This window comes from Scatophagus argus, chromosome 12, assembly GCF_020382885.2.
Source record: "Scatophagus argus isolate fScaArg1 chromosome 12, fScaArg1.pri, whole genome shotgun sequence".
NCBI classification, from domain to species: Eukaryota; Metazoa; Chordata; class Actinopteri; family Scatophagidae; genus Scatophagus; species Scatophagus argus.
The window spans coordinates 16,958,503-16,978,533 of record NC_058504.1 but is presented as its reverse complement, the minus strand read 5'-3'; the positions used below and the strand labels follow the sequence as shown (position 1 = coordinate 16,978,533).

The 20,031-nt window shown below is 45.2% G+C and overlaps 1 protein-coding gene across 4 annotated transcripts in view; it reads left to right on the top strand.

Moving 5' to 3' along the window:
* ebf1a (EBF transcription factor 1a) overlaps positions 1–20,031 on the top strand; it is a 54,366-nt gene continuing 34,335 nt past the window's right edge. For 2 of the 4 annotated variants that reach the window (XM_046406230.1, XM_046406231.1), the window contains exons 1-6: positions 1–1,420; positions 2,258–2,414; positions 3,447–3,510; positions 4,177–4,232; positions 5,463–5,536; positions 7,034–7,102. In XM_046406230.1, coding sequence (XP_046262186.1) covers positions 1,287–1,420; positions 2,258–2,414; positions 3,447–3,510; positions 4,177–4,232; positions 5,463–5,536; positions 7,034–7,102 — 554 coding nt within the window. In that variant the 5' untranslated portion in view covers positions 1–1,286. The remainder of the gene's footprint in view (positions 1,421–2,257; positions 2,415–3,446; positions 3,511–4,176; positions 4,233–5,462; positions 5,537–7,033; positions 7,103–20,031) is intronic. The other 2 variants (XM_046406232.1, XM_046406233.1) reach the window with 2 other exon arrangements.

The following is a 20,031-nucleotide window of genomic DNA, read 5'->3' as shown; positions in this document are numbered from 1 at the left end:
TCGTTGTGCTGTTGCATGTTTCTGTCACATAATAATGAGACAAATATCTGTTGTATTTGATGCCCGTGGAATAAAATGCCATCGGGTTCTGTTTCGTCTTGTTTTGCACAGACGTGGGCACATTTTGCATAGCTGCAGCTCAAATGACAACGCAGCAAACAGACGTGAGATGTTAAAGCCGCAGCAGTCTCCTCTCCACGCTGCCCTTTAATCTCAGCGGGCAAACTACATGGATAAAACTATAACGTCCTCCCATGAGCTGACGTTTGATAGTCGTGAATTAATCGTCAACTTTAAACACTGGCGCGCGCACGGACACACACACACACACGCACGCGCTGGCACACACAAACACACATCGTGCGCAGCTTCTGGTTAAGTGGCCGGGGCGGGACACTGCGTGGGACGAGGCGGGGACAGCAGGCAGGCGGGCGGACGGCGTGTTGGTCGGGTTGGTGGACAGCTGATTGTCCGTGTTATTAACTTTGCGCTGGGGAAAAGGGGAGGGGGGGCGTTCCTGCTCGCCTTGTAGACCACGCCTCCCTCACCTACTAGTTCTCTCCTGTTTGGCATCCCAGAGATGGTCCAAAGTGATTCCTCAGGGAAGAATAGAGCGCAAATCACCCGAGCAGGAGCTGACGAGGAGCGGAGCTGCTGTTGCCCAGGACTGCCTCTTAATTGCGCGTCATCTCCCGTTTCATTCATCTGAGCAGAGGAGAAGAATTTGCAAAATAAAGACCGGGGCGAACTGGGGTGAAACGTGCTTCATCTTCCTGGTTTTCCCTCTCGCTGTGGACCGTTTGTTGCAGAAACTGACATTTTTGCTTCTGTTTTTGTAAAGCTGCACGTTGCGCCGGCGGTCTGTCGCCAACTCAGTGCAGTTTCTCATCCTGCGCTTCCCCTTTCATCGCTCTCACGTTGTTCATCTTCATAGCTGCTGCTCCCCTCCCCTCCCCACCCCACACACTCCTCTGTTTCTTCTGGAGTCGCTGACATGAGTTGCAGCTAACCCTGGATGCTGACAGCTCCCCTTTTCCTTCCGCATGTCGCATATTTTGTTTACTTTGAGAAACACACGCGCAACTAAACGCCAAGTGAAATAGACCACGCCACTTTGCTCCTCTGACAGCGCGATCAAACGGACGCAAGAGGAGGGGAGGCAGGAGAAAAGGAGGGAGCCAAGGAGAGGAGGATAGAGAGAGAGAGGAGAGAGAGAGAGAGGGTGTGTGTGTGTGTAAGGGAGAGAGAGAGAGAGAGAGACAGCGACAGAGTGAAGGTGCGTTTTGATGTTTGGCATCCACGAGAGCATCCAGAGGAGTGGGAGTAGTATGAAAGAAGAGCCCATGGTGGCCGGGATGAACGCGGTTCGGACATGGATGCAGGGCGCCGGAGTGCTGGACGCCAACACAGCCGCCCAGAGGTGAGCCTGAGGCGGCCTTGGCGCTGCGCTGACACCGGGGGCTCGCGGACCGGGGGGAAGAGCGGTGCTAAAAGACGGAGCGGCCGAATCACTTGGGGCAGCGCGCGTTCCCAGAGGACGTAATTGTTGGATAAACCACCGTTCCTGCTGGCTTTAATTTTAACTCTTAAGTACAACGCGATTAAATACAGCGTGGGGCTCAAGTGCTTGAACATATTTCTGGACGGAAAGCAAATTTAATAAAGCACTTTTAAGGTCGCAGGCGTTGATTGTGAGCTCAGCTTAACTTGCGTGTGTGTGTGTGTGTGTGTGTGTTGCGCGGAAAGTGCTGAGAGTTTGTCTTTAAGATCTTCAGCTGTTTTCGGTGCTTGTCTTTCTTCTTGGTTGTGATGAAGCAGAGTAGGTTACTTTTCATAGACTGCATGCATAAATCGAACTATTTTTAAATGTGGTAGTTTTTCATTAAAAAAAACATAAAAATACATATATTTATTATTAACCAACTTGTTCAAGTTTAAAATAAAAATAGGCCGATCAGTCCTGCCATCATGAAAGTAACTGATATGTTTGTAATATAAATGAATACATTTATTTTTAGACCTTTAGCTCAATATTTTAACTTATTTGTTTCATCACAGCTGATCGAACTACAAAGGCCGTGAGCGCGCGTTAGAAAAGGTGCTAATTAAATTTCTGCCCATGCGGTTAGGAACGGACAGGGACTGCGGCTCGGAGGTTAACAGACAGATCTCTGTTGTTGTTGCTGTTTGTGTTGACTGGATTTATTTTTAATTGCCTTCGTTGTGGCTCGTGCTGGTTTTGTGCTTGTGTCCGCAGCGGAGTGGGTCTCGCTCGGGCACACTTTGAGAAACAGCCGCCCTCCAACCTTCGCAAGTCCAACTTCTTCCACTTCGTGTTGGCCTTATACGACAGGCAGGGTCAGCCCGTGGAAATAGAGAGAACCACCTTCGTGGACTTTGTGGAAAAGGAAAAGGTGAGTTTGCACATTTCACCAAGAAAAGAAAATAATAATGTAAAAATATTTCCACCATATGAGAGTTTTACATAAAATCTGTAAAACAAGCTTATATTGTTGGAGCGTTTAGCGGGCTGCTGCCTGACACAGTGCACTGGACTGTTAAGTCGAAGTCATAAATTACCAGGCGTGTGTTAACAAAGTGGCCAGACGCACACAGCAGGGTCCGTGGGTTCCTGAAGGCTTCCCTGATGTGATTTTTAGTCGTGGTTTCCTGAGAGACGTAAAGACTTCTGATTATTTTTCCTTTTCTTTATAATTACAAAACCTTCGAAATCAGTCTTGGACTGCTTGAATCACTGTTGTCCTCAGCTGCCAATAATAATATTGAATCACATTTTCATACACTTGAGCACAGCGTGTTGCCTGCATACCTGCAGGTTTTGTCAGACAAGATCTTTAATTTTTTAATGAGCATCAATATTGGTGTTTGATGCGTCCATTAAGTGTAATATTGATCTGCTCGCCAGTGGAGTTAAAAGTGTTTTTACAAATGTTTGTTTTATTCATCAGCATTTAGTATCGGCTTGTTTATTATTTATTAGGTACAAATGTCCCTATGCTGTGGCTCAGTATTAATAACTCATTTTAATATAATGCCGATTTATCAAATACAGAAATAATTGATATGTCAATTTATAATTATTTTGAAATTTGATAAATGTGCTAAACAATTTAGGTATAAGTTGATAAAATCGATGACATCCCTATTTGTAAATAAAGTTGTTTTAATACCAGATGATTCATAAGTTGAGTGTGCAAAATATATTTAGTCAGACGACACGAAAAAAAAGTTGTTCAAGTTACAAACAGAGCCTTCTTTCTTTCCTTTGGCTGTGTGGGTGACAGAAGTGCAGTGATTTAAATTTGATCGCAGTTTTGTAAAATGTTAATAATCTAAAAATGTCAAGTTGTGGACCCGCGGGAAAAAGTCCCAGGAGGAGCTGGATTGCTTTCTCTGACCGGGTCTGTTTGGTTTAATTTTCATAGGAAACGACGGGGGAAAAGACCAACAATGGGATCCATTATAGACTTCAGCTCCTCTACAGTAACGGTGAGTTCACTTTAAATATTATTTTATGGAGCAATAACAAAAGCACTGAGTCAATGATACGTTGAACCAAAGTGAAGAAACTCAGAGAAACACGTTTTAGGTCACACCGTTGAACGTCATTTTCGAGTGTCCTGTTATATGTATTTATTTTTGTTCATCGTCAAGGATCAGTGCTTCATGTGATTAATAAAATACGTTAGATGATTATTAGTATTATTATTACGCTTCCTACATTAAAAATATTTTGGCAGCAGTAAATAACCCAAGGCAGCAAGAATAAAATGTTTCCCATCCTCCTTTTAACGTTTAGTTTATTTATTTATCTATTTTAGTCTTTGTGTTTCAATTGAATAATTTAATTACATTGATTAAAATAATAAAAAAATAAACTCCTTTGTGCATTTTCAGTTAAGTTCTTTAATAAATGTTTTTAGAGACAACGTCATTAGGAGCAAACAAAAGTAAATTACATTTTCAGGTCCCAAGCAAACTGACAGCTTGCAACAAATAGTGAAAGTCATTAGTGACACACTCAAACTCATTGTGTTCCCCTCACAGGGGAAGTCAGAATGAATGAAACTTGTGATCTGAAATGTCCCCCGAAATGGGGAAAGCTTTGCCTCAGATGTGATATGAATCCTGCGATCTGTCTCTCTGTCTCTGCAGGGATCAGGACAGAGCAGGACTTGTACGTTCGTCTCATTGACTCCATGACTAAACAGGTGAGATGTTTGCATTAAACTGTCCACGAGTTCAGGTGGCCGTGTTGGTGTAAACGTTGCCTCCGCACCAAATGCCCCCTTCTCCTCCTCCTCCTCCTCCTCCTCCTCCTCCTCCCCCCACTCCCTCACCCCTCTGCATGCCTGTGTCTGAGACCCTCAACTTCAGCGCAGTACAGCCGGTTTGATAAACGACCTGTCTTACCTGTGGAATACATTTACAGAGGCCCAGAAAAGTAGAGGACATGTGTCCTCATACTTTACCTTTGCACAGCAGCCTGTAAGTGGAGTGGTGTGTGTTTTTATATGCGTCAGGCAGTATGTGTGTGTGTGAGGCTGTGTAATGGTGCGCATATAGTGTGTGAATATCTCTGAGGTGCAGAAGCTATTGTGTGTTAGTGTTAGTGTTAGTGTTTGAGAGAGACAGTGATGCATGCCAGCTCACTTTTTGAGGACCTTGACCCTCATTTCCTCAATGTGAAACAGAACAAACTATCCCTGAGTGTGTTATGGCCAATTCAATCACACAAAGAAATACAGAGCAGCACATGTGGGCTGGCACACACTGAGGGAATTCTTCATTTGGATGAATTAGATAACGAAGAAAATAAGCTGTTTCAACGCTGTTTTGATATCAGGTCTTTTGTTTTGCCAATTCTGCCTCTAGTGCCATTAGGCTTGAAGAGAGTTTGCCTTAGAATGAAAGGAGTAGGAGGGGATATTGTTTGTGCGAGTGTGTTTGCATGTTTATTAGTGTGTGTGTGTGTGTGTGTGTGTGCAGGGTGATCACAGCCCTGGAGAGCATGTTGAGTGGGGTTGGAGGGGTAACCAGACTAGAATTTTGGACGCTGTGCTGTATGGACCAGATGGTGCACTATACTCCAGTCTGGCAGTCCAACTGCTCACTGTACACAGCATATAAACATACGTGCACGCACAAACACATATGCACACGCAGGAGTACAGACACGCACAAGCACACACACAAATGCTTTCTCTCTCACTGTCTCTGTCAGAACAGAGCGTTCCTGTTCAGGAGGACTGGATTCCCACGATACACACATTTGCCAGATAGACAACACTACTCCCAGATGAAAGACACACACATTTTTCTGTTTTTTATTTGCCCCTGCAGCAGCAGCTCACTTTTTTTCCTTGCAGTATGCCACATAAAAAAATCACAGTTATTTTAATTTTTTTTGTGATTTATCTTTTTCTTCTTCTATCCTTTAGGCAATTGTCTATGAGGGCCAAGATAAAAACCCAGAGATGTGTCGGGTCCTGTTGACCCACGAGATCATGTGCAGGTAAGACAACAAACACTGTCGGTGTGTTGGTCTGGCCAACGTTTCATAGTCTGCATCGAGATGAACACTGGAGGTGTCGTGTAAAGAGAAGGCAAAGGCATGAGGAGCACTGCTAAATTACAATAGAAATCTTATAATTTTTCTCAAAGTGGGTTGGGGAGATGGGCCCTGGCCTATTTCTGTTGATAGGGATGTGTGTGTGTGTGTTTATGTGTCTGTGTGCATCCCTCTCATGTTCAGCTAATTAGGACAAGGAAAAGCTCATTACTCAAACCCATCCTCCTTAGTCTGTGTAATACATGCAGTTTGCTGTGTCCTGACAGTGAGCTATGTGCAGAGGGGGACAGACTCAAATTACACATAATGTACACACATTCACACACACACACACAGAGTCAAACGTACTAAAGTAAGCACAGATATCGTACATTCAAAAATCGATAAAAGCGTCAAGCAGCATGTGACTGACCCTCACAAACTGCAGCCATTTAGAAATGCATGTAGGGTTACATGCAGAAAAATGGCTAGTGGCAAAGTGTAGCCACTTCCTGGTTATCACACATGGCAATTTAGACCACTTGTTTTCATATGCTGCAGGAAACGGTCGAAATCAGAAATCTGATCTGGCTCTCCAAGCCTCCTGTCCTGAGGGACTCAAGAAAGAAGGGGGGGGAGGGTCAGTCTCGCTCCCCCCTTCTTCCACTCTCTTTTGTGTCTTTCTCCATCTCCCCCCTCTCTCTCTCACTCGCACACACTCACAAACAAACACAGTGGATGCACACAGGTACACGTAGACATGCGTACTGTACACACAGACAAGCAGACAGAGAGGAAAAGGTAGACGGGATGATACTTTTTGGGGGGTACTGGGTGGCGGGGGGTTTTGATGGCACACAACACACTGTTAGATTGTAGTGCAGTCAAATGATTCAGAAAGGACTCGTCACATCAGTATGCAACCCCCTTCTACCCAGCATGCACTACTCCCCAGGTCCAGTGGGACCACTCTGTGACCCACTTCTGAGAGAGAGAAAGAGCGAAAGAGAGAGAGAGAGGCGGGATAGAGGGAGGGGACGAGCACTGAGGAAAAATAGAGAACATAAGATGTCTGGTTGTGTGATGTCTGACAGAAATGGAGCTAACCTGAGCCCTGGAGGCTAATTCAAGTTTGTATCCAGCCACATTCAAGCTCGCTGCTTTTGCACTTCTCCTCCAAACTTTTCCTAAAATCGCCCCGCTGATCTCACCTACCGTAGAGCTAGAGCCTCAGTCTTACGCTGATAAGCCCGACAGAAATCCAATCCACACTGTTTCTTAAACTCTACCAAAATCTCACGCCTTTTACTCCTCTTTCTCTTTCCTGTAACACTCATCTGACTTCCACTCCCTCTCCGTACTGTAACTTATCTTGCTTTCTCTGTTGTTCACACGTCTGTGACTAACTCCTCTTTGTCTCTGCCCCCTCCACCGACCTCCTCCTCTCTCACCTCCCTGCAGTCGATGCTGTGATAAGAAGAGTTGTGGCAACAGGAACGAGACCCCATCAGACCCTGTCATCATCGACAGGTAAGCAAAGTTTGCCCTTTAACCTCGCCCGACATGAACGCAAACGCAAGACACGTCATGTATGGCTGTGTGTGGGTGCAAGCAGGAACCGACAGGCAGTAAATGTGGCAGAAACATACTGTAGATGCAAAAATCATGACCAAATTGAAAAGTAAGCTGATGAATGCTATTACTGACATGTGATTTGGTTGAGAAAATAAAACCTGCAGGCCTAATAAAAGGAGGCCACAGGTTGTTTAAATCTCACAACCATAATCGACTGTGTAAGCAAAACGTGTGAAACAGCAGTAAATAATCTTCCAGTGGTATGTGTGTGAAGTGGAGGAGCAATCACAGAGCAGTGGAGTTCTGCTTCAGCTGTGGTCAAACAGTGTTTGTGTGGTCGGGCTGATGACTTAGCTGATGAGCAGTTAGGGTTACAGCTACAGCCTTGTGTGTGTGTTTCTATGTATAAATCTCACTCTGGGAGCCAAGCATGGCACTGAAGCTCGTCTGCCGCTTTTGACGCTGGTAGACACACTCCTGCACACACTTTTCTTTGAGCGTTCACCTTTCTCCTGCCGTCATAAACCACCTCTGACCGATGCAGCAGCTCTCATGATTTACGGCCAGTCGGAATAAAGAAAAACCCTGTAGATTTATAGGTCAGCCTGCACTGTGTGCGTGCGTGTCGCACACGTGTGGAAGTACAGTGTGAGGGAAATTATTTGTTTATACTTGAGTGATTGTTGGAGCGTGCAGATTTTGTGCAACTTGGGACAGAATGAGAGAAAAAAACTTTTGATGCTGAAGTGATTTTTTCTTTTTTCACCACCTTTTCTGTGATTTGTGATCTATTACATGTCCAGACTGCTGCATTATCAGGTAAAGCAAAATGCATTGCAGTTTAGGGTTTTATGTCCAATTTGAATTTGTCACATTTGAGTGTATTTTTCTGTGTGTTAATGAGGCAATGACCTGTGCTATCTGATGAACACAGCTGTCCCGTTCTCGCTGCTGCTCTGTCAAAAGCTACCTGTGTATGTGTGTGTGTTTGAGTGAGTGAGTTTGTGTCTGTGAACGCCACCTTCGTTCCGCTCCAGTGAAGCAGAAAGCCTCAACTCAGCGCTCCCTAAGACAGCTGCACCCCACCACGTGGCCTCAGACAACACGCCTGCCCATCACTCTGTGCCATATTTCTGATTGTTGTTTTCAAGGGTGTGTACTTGTTGAGTTTCACATCTGTGCACTACGTCACTATGTACCTTTTTTTTGTTTTGTTTTTTTGTTTATTTTTTTTGCTTTTTGTTTGTTGTTGGCACCATCCTGACTTGCTATGGTTAAACTTTCCCTTCAGTTTGCCACAGTTTGAGCAGAGCCACCTTGACGAAACAGGCTGAGCTATGCAGTGAACAGCTTTCTCACACTGAGCATGTGTTGAGGTTGCTCGCTGGCGGTATTCCCCTGACACCCAATGGCTCAGGTGTGAGGGCAGCATTAACGAACAACAAATTAGAACAGGGGGAGGGAAAACAACAGCAGTATCTCCGTTTTCCTCTCCAGCGAGCACTCTTTCTGGACAGGAAAATAGGTCAGGTGAGAGGAGAGCGATTGGGGGGATGTTGGCTTGTTTTAAAGAGGGGGAATAAGGAGAGGAGGATTTATACGTTTGCTCATTTAGTACCAATATATTCTTGGCAGTTGTAATAATCAGGGATTCATAAACAAACAAACAACAGTGAGGGTGAAACTGACTCAATTACCATGAGTTCCCCTCCTTCAAATTCATAAAGAAATACCATCAGCAGCCCCTCTCCACCCTTGAAGTTATTTAGTTCGTTAAATAAGGGCTCGTTAGCCCTCTGCTGTTTCGCAGAGATGATTAGATTTTACAGCCCTAATTAGCTGGGCTAGCTCTAACTCTTCTGGAAGAGTAATGGGTCTGATTGCCTAATTAGCTCTCTCTCGTTAAGATGGGAGAAACAGGCCACTGCAGCAAAACCGCAGGAATGAGGAAAAATAAAGTCAGCTAATGAGAAACTTATTTGATTGTTAGGAGAACAAATCTGGTACAGTGTGGATCGGCAGCGCTCTGGGTACTGTACTCGCTCACTCCCTCACCCCTCTCTTTATCTTGCCTCCTGTTGCAAAGAGAATTTGTTTGGGCTTTAAAGCGCCTACAAGGAGCAATGTGATACAGATTTTAATTATGAAGCGTATTTGTTTGGGCTATGATAGCAAAGAGCATTTAAACATTTCTTAGATTTTCACTGGAGTTGAACAAAACATCCCCCACAACTTCTTTTCATGCTGTTGTGCCATTCAGTCTTACAAGAAGCGTCATCATCTTTAACTGACTCGGACAGATTTCAAAATCCATCTGATCTGCATCAGCCAGTGCTGAAGATGAAGACAACTCATGCCAGATTTTTATGTATCTAGCCTCTCCGATGGTGAGTACAGGAAGACCTTGGCATGACATGTGCTTGTCACTGGGCAAGGGAAGCAGCTGAAAGATGAGAAGCTCTTGTGCACCTCTCTGTGTCTTCCCTGGGAAACATGTGTGGTCCGCCTTGGCCTCTTACAGAGGCAGGATAATATTAGAGGAGCCCTTAACTCCCCCACCTCCACTTCCACCTCTCTCTCCATCATTCTTAGTTGGAGTGGGGTTAATCATATGCAGCCACTGCTTGTCAGTGTAGCCTAGATGGGCCTCAAATCACAAACACATTTCCCTCTCTGCCATGTACACCTTGGCTATCACTCTGCCTTGCTTTTCTTAAACTCAACTCCCACAGACCTGTTTTGGTTAATTTACTTGCTGCATCCATATGATTGTGGCCTAATCTCTCAGTCCTACTCGCTTTGGGGGTATGACTGTCCCTCCGGCCCTAAGTGTCCTCTCTTGTCTCCAACCACCTGTGTCCCATGGCCTTTTCCTGCCCGTCCAGCTCCCCCAAGGCCTACCACCGGGTGTCCCCCAGGCAGGGAGAGCCTCTCTGGAGGGGGGGACTCTCTGTGACCAGAGATAAGGATCCACTGGATAACCCTGCGTATCCCATGAATCCTCTCTCCAGTCACAGCGTGGGGACAGATGGGGCAGTGTCAAGTTTACATGGACAGACGATGTTATTTCAGGTTTATAGCTGTTTTGGAGTGTGTGCTTCTGTGTGTTTGTGTTTGCACACACTCCTGCAGCCTGCCGTTGATGTGGCCCATTTCCTTGCATGCGTGTCTGTGCTTGTGCAGCCACGTCGATGTTGGTTATTTCCCCAGGAGTGTGTATGTGTGTTGATAGAGGCCATTTCCTGGCGAGTGTATGTTGTGTGTGTCTTGAGTGAAGAATGCTGGACAGGAAGTGCTCCTCCCGGGTAGCATGATGTCATGGCCGACAGTTTCCTGTTCTGGAGTGGAATGGACTGACTCTCAGCTTCACAGTGGGTAAGCAGCACTTGTGGACCTGGTTTTGGTTCACCCCTGCCCTGCCTTAGGCCTTCACCTGATTTGATTTTACTCAGGTTAAACTTTGGGGCCAGTGGTGTTTTGAGGAGTGTATTTTCCAAGCTAATGCACGTTGCTGCACAGCTTGTTTGTCACTCTCCCCCTCTTTGTCTCCCTCTGTAGTGGGGAACCCCCTCATTGTTTTGGTTGTTATGTTTGGATGCACTTCCTGGGGGTGAGAGGTCATGTGTTGCCTTGGCTGGGCTAACGTGCGCTAGTGAATAATGTATGCCATTGACTTTATGTCAGCCCTGCCAGCCCCCCAAACCGAGCCCACCCATGTTTAATTCATCCATCTCATTTGTGTGTGTGTGTGCTATTGAATGTGTGTGTGTGTGTGTCATTTAGAGGCCCAGTCTGCACCTGTCCAGCTATTAGCCCCCTTCTCATTTGCATTTGATGCTAATGTGGTTTACTGGCAGGGCCTCTGCTTAGTTTCACTTTCACATCCATGAATGCGTTGGTGAGGATGTGGAAACACACTTACAGTACAGCTTTGTTCGTCTGACTGTATCTGCTGTGTCTGACATCTGAACATTGAGGTCTCCATTAATGTTTTTTTTTCCTTCCCATGTCCTGAGTTCTTCGTTTCCCCCTCTATTTCATTATTTTCCTCACAAACTGGTTTCCCGCTGTGACCACCTATCACTGACTTTATATTTTTCTCCAGGACAACGACAAGCTAAAAACAGATAGTAGCTCTCTTTCTTGATCTTTTGGGAGAAAGGGGATATTCTCACATTGTGCCTTGGCTTTAGGAACAGCCCTTTTCTTTTTGTAAGATTTTAGTTTGGTTATTTTTTCTTGTAGATGTGCTCTTTCTTTTATGCACTGTTAAGGTGTGTGTGTGTGTGTGTGTGTGTGTGTGTGTGTGTGTGTGTGTGTTTAGGGAGGGGGCGTGAGGGGGCAGCTGCATCAGATGTTATGGGAGGCTTTGAAAAGGACTGGCCCTGAGCTGGTTGCGGTGTTTGTGCAGGGCTCAGGGGCAAAGAGGCAGAGTTGCTGGCTCATCGATATGCAGGCAGAACTCCCCTCCCTCAGGTGGTGGCTGCTTCACAAATCTGCCTTTCACACACACACACACACACACACACACAAACACACACAGATGCAGCTCTCACTCTCAGATACACTCATACACAGTACACAAATATATATGCAGACAGACGCATGCGCAGTTTTAAGAATCCACAGGCGTACAAAAATATAACGCGACACACACACACGCACACACACACACACACGCACACTCACACTGACCTGCAGCTCTCTGCATCTGTTTGGCTGTGTTCTTTTTTTTTTCTCCCTGCGGTGGTATCCCCCCCAGGGTTGGAGGAAAGCGCAGCCCCAGGGGATGGACGGCTGCGCTGATTGACAGCAGGGAGTTTGGAGGTCGAGGAGCCTCCAAAACAGTGCTGCATCTCTCTCTCTCTCTCTCTCTCACACACACACAAACACACACATCCAGACCTTCAGCACTCTCAGCCCCAACAACTGGTTTGCTTTCATAGACAAACACCTTAAGAAAAATTAACACACCATTCTCAGAGTAAACCTTTTTTTTTTCTACAATAAGAAAAGTCAAATTAATTCAAGCTGTTTTTGTTTTGTGCTAAGGAAACAATGAGGAACACGCTGCAAATAAGTGTTTTTAATGCTTAAGTTTGAGTGTGTGTTGCATTGTTGGGTTTTAATTCTTTTCCCAATAAACTAACCTGAGCTGCTATAACAATTTATAGGTAGTTATTCTAATGCTTCCCAGCTGAATACAGGTAACAAACAGTTTATTAGGCCGTATAAACTGTAATTTACAATTGTCATAACACTGAAAAGTTCTGGGTTTCATGACATGAGGAGTCTTTTTTTTCTTTTTCTTTTTTTTTTTTTTTTTTGCTAGAACTAAATAGCGTTGTTCTGGCTCTATTTTCTGCTTTGTCATTGCTGCTTGACATTCCCTGCTTGACCTGGCCGCTCTCCTTTTGCCTTTGTGTCAGTGTTTGTTCTGTCCCAGAATGAAAGGGTTTGGCCAGCCAAATCTGACCCAAATGAGTAGCGTCCTACTTCTCTGAGAGCTATTTAAGACATTTTTTGGTGTTGAAAATTGCAGGACGGAGAGATGGAGATAGTAGGGGATTTAAATAGAATGCAGATATATTTACCATATGAAAGGTCTCATGTATGGCGTGTGTGCGTGCGTGTGTTTGTGTGGTACTGCAAGTGAGGAAAGCGTAACGTTTTCCAGGATTCAGTCCCTGACTCGCCCCAGAAGATGCGCTCAATTTGCTTTTCAAATGAGGCGTGAAGAGCGTGTGTGTGTGTGTGAGGGTGTGTGTGTGCGCTCCTGCCTCTTGGTGTGATGCTATACATTCGGACGTGCATGGTTATGTTGGTGCGGCAGGAGCAAGGCTTTGTTTTCTCAGTGCTCTGATGTGTGTGGACAGTCTAGCGCATGGCCCACTAAGTGCACTCTCGCAGTCAATGTGTTACATGGCTGCCTGTGTTGCTGCGCCTAATTGAATAGACCCACCAGCTCCTCTTGGTGAAGGATACTCAAGCCTCCTCTCCCAGCAGTCTTTGCCAGTGTGTCTTTGAGCTGCATAGCTTCCAGCCGCCCTGATCTCAGCCCTCACCAATGATTCATTGTTTACAGATTATTTCTGCTAAGTGAGATCACAGACTGTACTCCTCATGCCAGTTCCATATACCCCCCAGCCTGGAGTCTCACTTCCCATTAGCCAGTATCCGTCCCATCCCCTCTTCTGGAGCTTTACCTCAGCGTCTGAAGCCCAGGATGTAGGTCCAGGTGTCCAGGATGAGTGCTGGTGACCCGCTGTGCCCGAGCAAGATGTATAGTCTGTTGATTGTTTTCCATCAATCTGTCCAGGAAGAATGGATTGCTGGCCAGGCCTTGTGAGTAGCGCTCTCAGTTTCACACGCCACAATAGAAGGAAAACCTGCACGGCAGGGGGAAGACAGGGAGGGAGCGATGTGGGGTGACAGTGCTGGTGGTGGGAGTCTGGAGCATAAGAATGATACTTCATAAATTCTGATTATCCTGTGAGATTTTCCCTTTTTGTTCTGTGGGATGATTTTTAGTGTTCTTTAAAACCATTTAAAAAGCTATATAGGCTACTTAGTGACCATATCATAATTTCCAAGCCTTTTCACAACTATTCCAACAGTATATTAGTTCTGTGACACTGAGCTTGACTAATCTGAGCTGTAATGTTAGGAGACAAAATGAAATCTTCAAGAGAGCGTCTCTGCGATAATTAAATGTAAAGCAGCAACGTCAACATGCGGACAATTATGGTCAACAGTATCGCTGGATCAAAGGGATGATATATTCTTACATTTCCAGTATATTGTTTTTTGTTTTTTTTTACTTTGCATTAATCATCAACAAATGAGACCCAAGCACATGTCACTGTTCCACTTCAAAAAACCGAGCTGAATTTAAAGGCCTTTGTTTGTGTTTATGTAACTGATGAGGGGAGACAAAGTAAGGCGTAGGCAATCGACTGAGACACTTTGTTGTTTTACACTGCCTCACCCCCTTTGTGTGTTTGTGTGTGTGTGTGTGTGTGTGTGCGCTGCTGCTGCTGCTGCTAACGTTGTTTGTTTACCGAGTGGCTTGACCTCGCTGGGAGGAATGTTCACTTGTTTCCTTTTCTTCTGCGTCTACTTGTGTTTGTCTCTCTGATTTTCTCTATCCTTGTGTCTCTTTTCTCTATCTCTCCCTCTCTCTCTTTCTCTCTCTCTCTCTCTCTCTCTCTCTCTCTATCTCTTTCTATCTGCCCCTTTGTCTATGTGTCTTTTTCTTTGGTCCTCCCACTCAAAACTCCAGATTTAACTCTGAAGGGTTTTTTGGTTAATCACACTTGGAATCTTCCCTGCGTTTGAACGCGCTTTCCGCGGCAGCGTGTTCCTTCCTCGATCTCCGTGTGCGGCTCAGGAGAGAGTCACGCTAATTATCCCTGTTATTGGCTTCTTCCAGCGCAGAAGCTGTGATTTACATGAGGTGACATTCAGTTCAAACGTGCAGACCTTCGCAACCTTTTTCTGGAAAACAATTAACAGCGGCGCTTTCTCTCTCTCTCTCATTCTTCCTCCTGTAGCCTTTTTCTCTTGCTACACCACTCCCTCTCTCTCTTCCTCTGGCTATTGTCTTCACACAAACAGTGAAGATTTACTGCCAAAAGAGTGAGGGGTGTGCAAGGAAGTGAAATTGTGGTGTTTTATTTTTCTTTTCTGTGGCAAGTGATTACTTGCTTGTTAATTAACTTATTTTTCTTGGTGGTAGGACCTCAGGGGGAGAAGTTTGGACTGAAGCTGACTTAACTGGGATTGCAGATGATTGAAATCATTATATTTTATAGTTCACACTGTGTTTCTGTGACTGACCCCTGAAATTTCAAGAAACACACACTTCTGTGGACAGACGTATAGCCTACACGTGCATGTTCAAACAGCAAGACAAACTTAGGAGCGTGGCGTTAATGAAGCGTGTGTCTCTTCTGTCATGACGCCCGTGTTAGCATGACAAGATGTTTACACGCACAATCACGGCCGCGCCTCTGATGTGGGCCGAGATGAAAGAGAGATGAGAGGCGAGGAAAAAGAGGAGGCAGAGACGTGACGGTGAGCGTCTGCTGCGGACTGCTTTTCTCTGTTTGACAGGAGGACAGTTGTAACAGTAGGTATCCCACTGAGAGCTGAGAGAGAGAGAGAGAGACATGGAGAGATAGACAGACACATAGATAAGACAATAGAATGAGAGAAAGATGAACCTGGAGGAAAATGTTCTGAAAAGGGAAATACGCTTTTTTTTCTCTTCCCTTCTGAACTCAACCACATTCTTCAATCCAAAGGAAAACAATTAGATCCACCCGCTTCCCCTTGTCCCGCAGTGTAGATTACAAATGAGCAAACCTGGCATTTATCACATCACTACAAACATTTATTAAAGCCGGTTCCCCTCTAAAGCTGCAGAGATAACAGTGGGTAATTGCAGAGACTGGCTCTATTAGTTAAGTATGCCTAATGTCACTGCCTCAGAGCATTAATGGACGCCGTAGTATTATGTTCCTGCGCTCATTACCACCCCACTACCCTTCAAAAAGATACACACACGCGCACACACACCCCCCCCAAACACACACATACACACACACCCATTGACCCTGCAGCAGGAGTCTGTGCCACTCTAATGAGAAATGGAAAACACTGCTCCACAAGCTCCAAGACACACACACACACACGCACACACTCGGCGGGAGCCATTACAAAGGGACAGAGGGGTACAACAGTATAATCACACACGCCCAGGGAAACAATTGTGCTGTTATCAGAGTGATCACATTATAAAAGTTTAATAAACACCAAACGGCCTAATGGTGAATTAGCCTGCATCTGCCCTGTGTTGTGCCAGGCTATAATTAGTGATTTAACAGAGACAAACAAATGTTTTTAGCCAGAACTTTTCACAGTCAACAGATTTTCAATTGGACATAAATTATTCGTGTCCAGAATTAAAAGAAAACTCACTGGCTGGAGTGATTTGTGAGGGTTTTTTTTTTTTCTGTGATCTTGACTCCCAATAAGTTGGGGGGGGGACTCTCCTCCTTCTCTCTAGGGCCAAATGAGCAGTTGTGTGTCTATTTTGATACTTGTGTGCGTGTGTGTGTGTGACTTTGCATGTGTGCGTACGCGGAAATTGACGTTAAAATCGATGACAATGTATAATTTACAATCACAAAGACCTATCACTTTTTATAGGGCCTCCATCTTCGCTCATCAATATTACATCAGGGACTCAGACTCTCAGTGTAAAGGAGCAGAAGGTGAGAAAACGGCTGAGGAGAGAGAATATGGCTTCAGTCCCGTGTGTGTGTGTGTGTGTGTGTGTATGTGTGTGTGTGTAGACTGTGGTGTGGGCAGAGGGAGGGAGGAGGAGGGCATCTGCTGAGGTTGTAGAAAACATCGCTTCCAGCATACACAAATGTGCAAACGCATAGCCTACCTTGCATGCGCGCGTATGTGTGTCTGCATCTGTCCAATGGCTGAGTGCGTGCATGCGTGCGTGCCAGCTGAGTGACAGTTTGGTATTGATCTGTGGGAGGCCCTGGTGTCATTAGACCCAGTATGGACCAGCAGGCACACGTGGAGGTCAGGGCACAGAGTTTGTATCTGTGTGTGTGTGTGTGTGTGTGTGTGTGTGAGGAGGAGTGGGGGACCAAGTGTTCAGTAGTGACAGGCTCAAGCCTCTGAAAGAAAATCAATCGTGTCATAAGAGGAAGGTTTCCTCCAGCCCCCCACCCCACTCTCCCTCCACCTCCTCTCATCCTTTCTCCTGTTTTCTCCCCTTCTCTCCTTTTTTTATTCTCACTCCCTTTAGCTGGGGGGATCATCAACAGACCCTCCATTTATGTCCACCACTCCTTCTTCTCTGTCTCTCTTTCGTCTTTGAGCATCTCTGTTTTTCTGCCAAACACACACACACACAGAAGCTAGCACTCCTGGGTCAGGATGGGGGATGCATGTGTGATGCGTGGATCAATTCGAGGGGTTATCCTGGCAAAAAGGAGCCATTAGTGACAGAACTGATCCTGGATCAGTCCTCATTAACTAAAAGGGCACAGGGGCTGTTTGTCCAGATAAAAGAAATGACCCCAAACCAGGGCCAATTAACTCAGAGGGCAGAGACTGGTTGAATTGATGGCATGCATTGTTTTGTTTAATGGAAGTTTGATTCGCGAAGAAACTGATTAGACTTTGTTTTATTGTCAATTTAAGCTGTCCCTCAGTTATTTATTATTAAGCCTGAGCACACACACACACACACACACACACACACTCACAGGGCAAGCCTCCACCTGTTCTCCTCTCTCCTTTCTCGCCTGAGGGGACTAGTATGGTAGATAACAGTTTGAGTGGGCCTGCTGCAAAACACTAATCAGACCTAACACTGCCTAATTAGCACAGAGTCCGCTGATTGGCTTACAGCAATAATTAACACAGGTGAGAATAATTAGCTCCCCATAGACCTGTTTGTGCCTGTGTGTGTGTGTGTGTGTGTGTGTGTGTGTGTGTGTGTGTGTGTGTGTGTGTGGAGGATGTTATTATGCAGTCTTAGTCCCCAGTGAGACTGAGGAGGCAGAGAGAAGAATCAAACTCATTACTGAAACCAGGCCAACCTGTGTTAGGTGCTCTGCTTTCCCACACCCAGAGAATTAGCCACAGAGATCCACCTCCCATCTCTCTCTCTCTCCCTCTCTCTCTCTCTCTCTCCCCCCTTCTATCTATCTATCTATCTATCTATCTATCTATCTATCTATGTTTGTGCTTACTTTCTTTTCTTTCTCTTTCTCTTTCTTTCTCTTTCCCTTCATTTCTCCTTGCTGATGACTGAAGGTGTGTTTGAGGAATCTCACCGCTAGGTGAACCTGCTAAGATAAGATGAAACATAGACACGGGGCATCTTTCTATCATGTTCTGTCTCTGCGGTGGTCTGCTTCTCTCTTTTATCCCCCGCCCAGCCCTCTTTCGATCTCTCTTCAGTATAGTAAGAATGAAACAGGGGGAAAACATGGTGAGCTCTGTCATCCTCTCCATATAAAAAGCTTTAGCATATAGCCTCTTCTACTCCATAAAATTGCATACTGTACACTCCTTGAACTACTGTTTAATGCATGTCTGTATGTAGAAGATATTGAATCATGCTCAGCATACAGCATCACGTTGCCTCTCCGAGAGAAAGGCGGAGATAATGAGAGAGACTGAGGAGAGACAAAGAAAAGGGGGACAGTGTTTTGCAGAGAGACTGGCCGTCGTTCATCACTCTGTAAGCAGCATGGTGTCCTCCAACTCACTCTCCCTGGTTATTTTTGCCAAAGTGCTGCTTCTTTGATCATGCCAACATCACAGAGAGGAAGATGGGCACGCAGACATTGAGAAGGGGTTAATATTGGAACGCAATTGACGGCTTGTCACTTTTAGCTTCCAGGCAGCAACATCGCATCAGAGTAGTTAGTTAGGTGCCAGAGAGGGACATAAGGGGGGGTAACACACACACAACACACACCTCTGAGAGCTTTTTGAGTGCTAAATAAATAACAAGCAACAATGTAAATTGGTGTTTTCCTGGAGTGTGTGGCTGCTTCTGGGATGTATTTTTCATGTCAGGACATTTTAAATAGGCTTTGGAGTGCAAGATCTGCGGATAATGAATTTAAACTCCCCCACTACCTTCCCAAAATGTGCACAAACACTCAGTTTTGCTCGCAGACACTCACACATGGGAAAGGAGTCAAATGTTCACCTGACCACAGGTGCATCGCAGCATTTGTGAAAGGCACATTAAGGCTTACACTCTCCCTCTCTTCACTATTGTTCACTCCCTCACCGCAGGGCCCAGGGAGGTGCCAGGGGTGACATCAGCCTAAAACCGTACACTATAGCAGAGAGACGATGAAAGCTTGTTGTTGACTGACTGATCTCCAGTTTTGTGTTGACAAGCTTCCCATGTTCACTAGACCTTTTTTTTTTATTGCTCCTGGTAAACACTTTCCTCTCAAAACAGGCAGCTACTACCCCTGTCACAGCGATCACACTGAGGCTGTCTACACAAGACTCGCCCGCGCTATACTCCACATCACACTGAGCTGCATGACGCACAGACACTCGCAGAGATGCATGTGCAAGCTAAATGGATATACTCAAAGGAAGCCTAAATGCATATGAGAGCTGTTAAAGTGGTGTTTACAGAAGACATTTGCATAGTGTTCATAGCACTTTCTGATTCCCATCTCCTTCCCATATGCACACACTCATGAGCTGCACTTTTCCCCCTTGAATACCCTCAACAGGCTTTCCTAACTGAAGAAACAAATGAAAAAATGTTGATTGAGGCAAAACAAGGAAGGTTGTTTTTTTTTTTCTTATTTCCGGTTTCAATAATTAATATGCATGAGTTTTATGGCCGCTTAAGATGCGATCAATTATTCATTAACAGCATGTTAATTGCATCCACAGTCGTGAATATTTAACCAAACACTAAATCAATGGGGTCGAATGAGCAGCAATATGGACATTTTATAAGCTTTGCCAAAATTAGGTTAGGCTTTAATGAAAATGGCAGGGAACAGACTGAAAAGGGACAAACGTGAAGAAAAAAACAACTTTGCGACAGGATGGAAGCTTATGTCTGGAAGGCAGACAATGAATAAATGCAAGGTTGTTGACTCGTAATAGTGTAGTCAGTGACTCTTAGCCTTTTCTTCTGCTTTGTCTCTTTATTCTCATCTCCTCTTTTTTTAAATGGAAAGGATGTAATCTCTTCATCTCTGCCCACTGTAGCCAGCCTTTTTGCTCTCAAAGACTCCAGACTCCATTGTCCTGGATCTTTGTGTACTTGTGCGTCTGTGCAGCTCTTGTTTGTGTTGCGTGCG